Source organism: Choloepus didactylus, chromosome 17 (assembly GCF_015220235.1).
Source record: "Choloepus didactylus isolate mChoDid1 chromosome 17, mChoDid1.pri, whole genome shotgun sequence".
Taxonomy (NCBI): Eukaryota; Metazoa; Chordata; class Mammalia; order Pilosa; family Megalonychidae; genus Choloepus; species Choloepus didactylus.
In genome coordinates, this window is record NC_051323.1 from 76,107,277 (window position 1) to 76,111,319 (window position 4,043).

General features: G+C 59.5%; 1 protein-coding gene across 2 annotated transcripts; it reads left to right on the forward strand.

Moving 5' to 3' along the window:
- Nucleotides 1-668: 668 nt before the first annotated feature.
- Nucleotides 669-3,571, forward strand: LOC119512902. 2 transcript variants are annotated; one of them, XM_037807733.1, is made up of 4 exons: nucleotides 669-840; nucleotides 1,537-1,665; nucleotides 2,276-2,498; nucleotides 2,751-3,571. In XM_037807733.1, the coding sequence occupies exons 1-4, from the start codon at nucleotides 682-684 to the stop codon at nucleotides 2,825-2,827; spliced, it is 588 nt and encodes a 195-aa protein (XP_037663661.1). In that variant the 5' UTR covers nucleotides 669-681; the 3' UTR covers nucleotides 2,828-3,571. The 2 variants fall into 2 exon arrangements, with proteins under 2 accessions (XP_037663661.1, XP_037663660.1); XM_037807732.1 differs by having other exon boundaries at nucleotides 2,276-2,491.
- Nucleotides 3,572-4,043: the final 472 nt, after the last annotated feature.

The following is a 4,043-nucleotide window of genomic DNA, read 5'->3' on the forward strand; positions in this document are numbered from 1 at the left end:
CTTAGCTTGAAAGTATTTCAAAATAAAAAGTTAAAAAATGGGCAAGAGTTTTGAACAGATACTTCACCAGAGAAGCTACAAAGATGGTGAATAAGCCCATGAAAAGATGCTTATCATCGATCATTAGGGAAATGTATGATAAAACCACTAAGGAATACCACTGGCATACCTATTAGAATATCTAAAACTAAAAATCCTTATGCTGGCAAAGATACGTGACAACTGAAACTCTTACACATTGCTAGTGAGAATGTGAAATGGTGCAGTCACTTTGGAAAATAGCCTGGCAGTTTCTTCAGAGATTAAAGACACCCTTAACCATAAAACCTGAGTCTTCCCTTCTCAGGTGTGTGTCCAAGAGAAAGGAAAGCAAGTCTGCACACCAGGCAGGGATATGACAGGTGAGTGGATAGACACGTCGCCGTGTGTCTGCACAGTGGGTGCTACGCAGTGAACAGGGACGGGGTGCTGACGTCACAGCAGCCAGGCTGAGTGGAAGCAGCCACGCGAAACACGAGCACACGTTGTGTGACTCCTTCTCTACAAGGTTCTGGAAAGTACAAACTCATCCGTAGGAACAGAAGGACGCGTGATTGCCTGGGGATGGGAGTGGCGGGAGGGGGCCCACAAGGGAGGGGAGGAAGCTTTGGGGTGTGGGATATGTTCACTCTTGGTTGTGTGATGGTTTCACGATGTGTTTATGTGCCAGACCAAGCAGAGTGCACACTTAAACACGTGCAGTTCATATTAATTAAACTTCACCGAAACCTTAAAGAAGAAACGTGGGTTCCAGCCGGCTGGGCGGAGGAACCCCTGCTGCAGCTGACGCTACCGCATCAGGTGAGTCACCCCAGTTGGGCAGCCTGGATGCGGGGTCCTGGGGTGATGGGCTTTGTCCCACGGGCAAAGTGTGGGCATCAGGGGGAGCAGCCGTGCCGGGTCAGGGGACTCGGGGCCAGGACCTCCATCTACCCCAGGGGGGAGGTTCCGGGGGACTCGGGGTGAGCGCGCCCGGGATCAACCCGGGATGGCCCCTCATCGGAACTGTTTGAGCAAATGGATAGCAGGAGCCAAGGTGGGGGTGGGGGGTTCCAAAGGCCCTCCGTGGCCGGCTGCCCTCTTCCCAGGGTCTGTCTTACCCGAGGGAAGGGGGTGCTGCAGCAGCAGTGGCTGGGGGTGCACGGGGCACCCAGGGATGCCAGCCTCTCTGGGCACTTAGTGAGCGGATAATAAAACAGGACGCTCCGGCCTGTGCTGCTCACCATCCTGCCTGGCCTCAGTTTCCCCATCTGTAAATAAGGGAATGGGCCATGGGATCAGTGGTGGCTGTCAGCCCTCAGCTTGAGGTTCACCTTTTGGAAAGAGCCCTTGGCCGCCTGGGGGCCAGCTGGGGTCCCTGCCCACAGGGCCGTGGTATTTTTCTGTTACCCCATCCCTGGGGAGCAGCTCAGTCGCTGTCAGGTGAAGATAGACCAGGAGACTTCAGGAATGTCGCAGATGAAACTGACGACTCAGGGTGAGGCCTTCCTCCTACAGGGGTGGCTGCTGCTCCAAGAACTGTGCTGGCCGCTCGCCTCTGGGGACTCGACTCGCCAAGACTTATGTCACCAACCCAAGACCATGTCATCCTGGGGCTCAGCTGGTCCCCTCTGCCTCCGAGGCCGGGTGGGCAGGAGGCTCCTGGGGCCGATGCCAGGGGCGCGTCAAGGCGGGTGTGGGGCGGGGAGCACTGCCATCGGCACCACCAAGATGGCACCTTGGAGGCAGACAGGAGGGGGGGCCCCTCCCATGGCTCTCAGGACACCCCTTTGATGCCTCTGACCTTTAAAGGGGAGTTAAGCCTCACGCAGGCCCTCGGCTAACCCTGGGGCCACCCCTTCCTGACGCCCCCCAGGTGGCAACCCCCCTGCCATCTGCAGCCTCTGCCCCTCCCAGCGACCCCAGAGAGTTTGGGGGCACAGCCCTTCTCAGCCCGAGGTGCAGGTTGGGGCCTCCAAGAGCTCTCCCTGACCCCCAGGCTCGGTTAGGGCCTCGCTCCCACCCAGAGGCTTCCTAGCGGCCCCCAGGTGGGCAGTTCTTAGCCTCCAAGGGGGCGAGACCCTTCTCCCTTCACCAGGCCCCTTCCCATCTGCCAGGGACGGAGTCCTGCCTGCCACCCTGGCCCTGGGGGTGTGAGCCCATCTGTGAACAGGGCCTCGGGAGGTGTCTGTAGTTCAGGTGCCCAAACTGAACTCGGGGGGCCTGGATCCAGTGTGGCTGACGTCCCTACAAGCAGGGGAGACTGGACGCAGGAATAGAGGCTCCAGGGAGCAGCCAGAAGCCGGGAGAACCCGGAAGAGAAAGGAGAGGACATCGCCACGTGACGGGAAAGCCCAGGAGCCCGAGGGTCGCCAGCAGTGAGAGCCCCCAGCCCCGGGGAAGCCGGCCCTCCGGCCTCCGAGACCAAGCGCCGGCGCGCTCCTGTCAGCTGCTGTCGTTGAAGCCAGCCGGGGTGCGCGGTGTGTGTCACAGCAGCCATGGGACCCGGACCCTGGCCCCTCCCTCCCTCTGCTGAGGGCGCAGGGTGGAAGGAATTGCTGGTGGTCGTGTCGATGCAGCGGGAAGGCAGCTTCGGAAGAAACTGCTGCTGCGCGGTGGGGCAGGGGAGGGATTGCACGAGATTTGGGGATCGGTCACCCTGAGAACCAGTGGCGAGCGCTCTGAAAACGGACAGGTTGTGGCATTCTGTCATGTCGGTTTCTGCAAAACAGGGTGCTGGTTGGCAGGAGCTGGAGAAGACCCCGAGGCATCCGGAGAAGGGGCAGCGACTCCTCGGAATCAGCGTTGACTCAGCACCGGGTCGGGGCTCCCGGCTGCCGTGACCAGGGCCTGGGGCAGCGCTGCGAGGACAGGTGTCGGGATGGCCGGGCACGCGCAGCCCGTTGTCTCACACCAGGGTGGCGGCTTCGGGGCCCACGGCGGCGTCTGCCCTCCAGTCGGGAGGAGCCGCCCGCACGCTCCGTGGCTGTGGGCTTGGAGCCCGTGACGCGCACACTCGCCTGCCACCCCGAAGCCCAGCGAAGGGCCACGAGGTTCGTTGGGTGTACAGGGCTTGTTCAGAGAGGCTTCCCAGGCCTTCCAGAAGCTTCTGCAGCCGTCTGCACATGCACCCTTCCTCTCAAAGTCCAGCAGGTTAAGGAATCCCCGAAGAAACTGGGAGCCCAAAGTGGGGGTGGGGAGGGGCCGCTGCGATGGGGCCACAGCACCCCGCCCCGGCTGTTCCACGGCCAGAGGCTCACGCCGCCCTGAGCCCTCCTCCCTCAGGAGCCCCCTCCATTGGGAGCGCCGTCCATCGGGAGCCCCCTCCCTCGGGAACCCTCGCTGTCACAGACGGCGACCACTGTGGTCCTGGCAGTGTCCGGCCAGCTGCCCCCCGAGTGGGGTAGGGTGGGGTGCCGCCCGCCGAGGGGCTGGGGTGGCAGCCGTCCAGCTCGTGTGCTCGAAGGCTGCTGCTGGCCCCAGGAGGCCCCTCCCCAGGTTTCCCAGACTGTTCTCTGGGACGACCCAGTTTAAATATTAAAAAAAGGTCACATTGTACACTTAAAATGATTAAAGTGATTTTTATGTTATGTATAGTTTACCACAATAACAAAATAAAAAAAAATTAAAAAAAAATAAACCACAGACTGCTCCTCTCCCTAAGACGTATACTAGTAGGTGAGAAAACAAAACCTATTTCCTGCTGCTCTGAGTTAAATGTTTTTAAATCATGATGTCGTGTGGGCTTCACAAACACATCTACGTCTTTTTTTGAAAAGTAGCAATAAAGGACACACAGGTGCTGGGGCCACAGATGGACACTCAGGTCCCGCCCCCAGGGCCCTCAGGCTGGGGTCACAGGCTCGTGAAAGCAGAGCCCCCCGACGCCCCCATCGACCCCTAAAGCACCAGCTCTCAAGGCCCATGAGGTGGGGGCAGGACCTTCCAGCACCTTCTGAGCCACTGGTTCCCAAACCTGGCTGTTCATAGAAACATTAAAAATGCATATTTCTCAGTCCACCCCA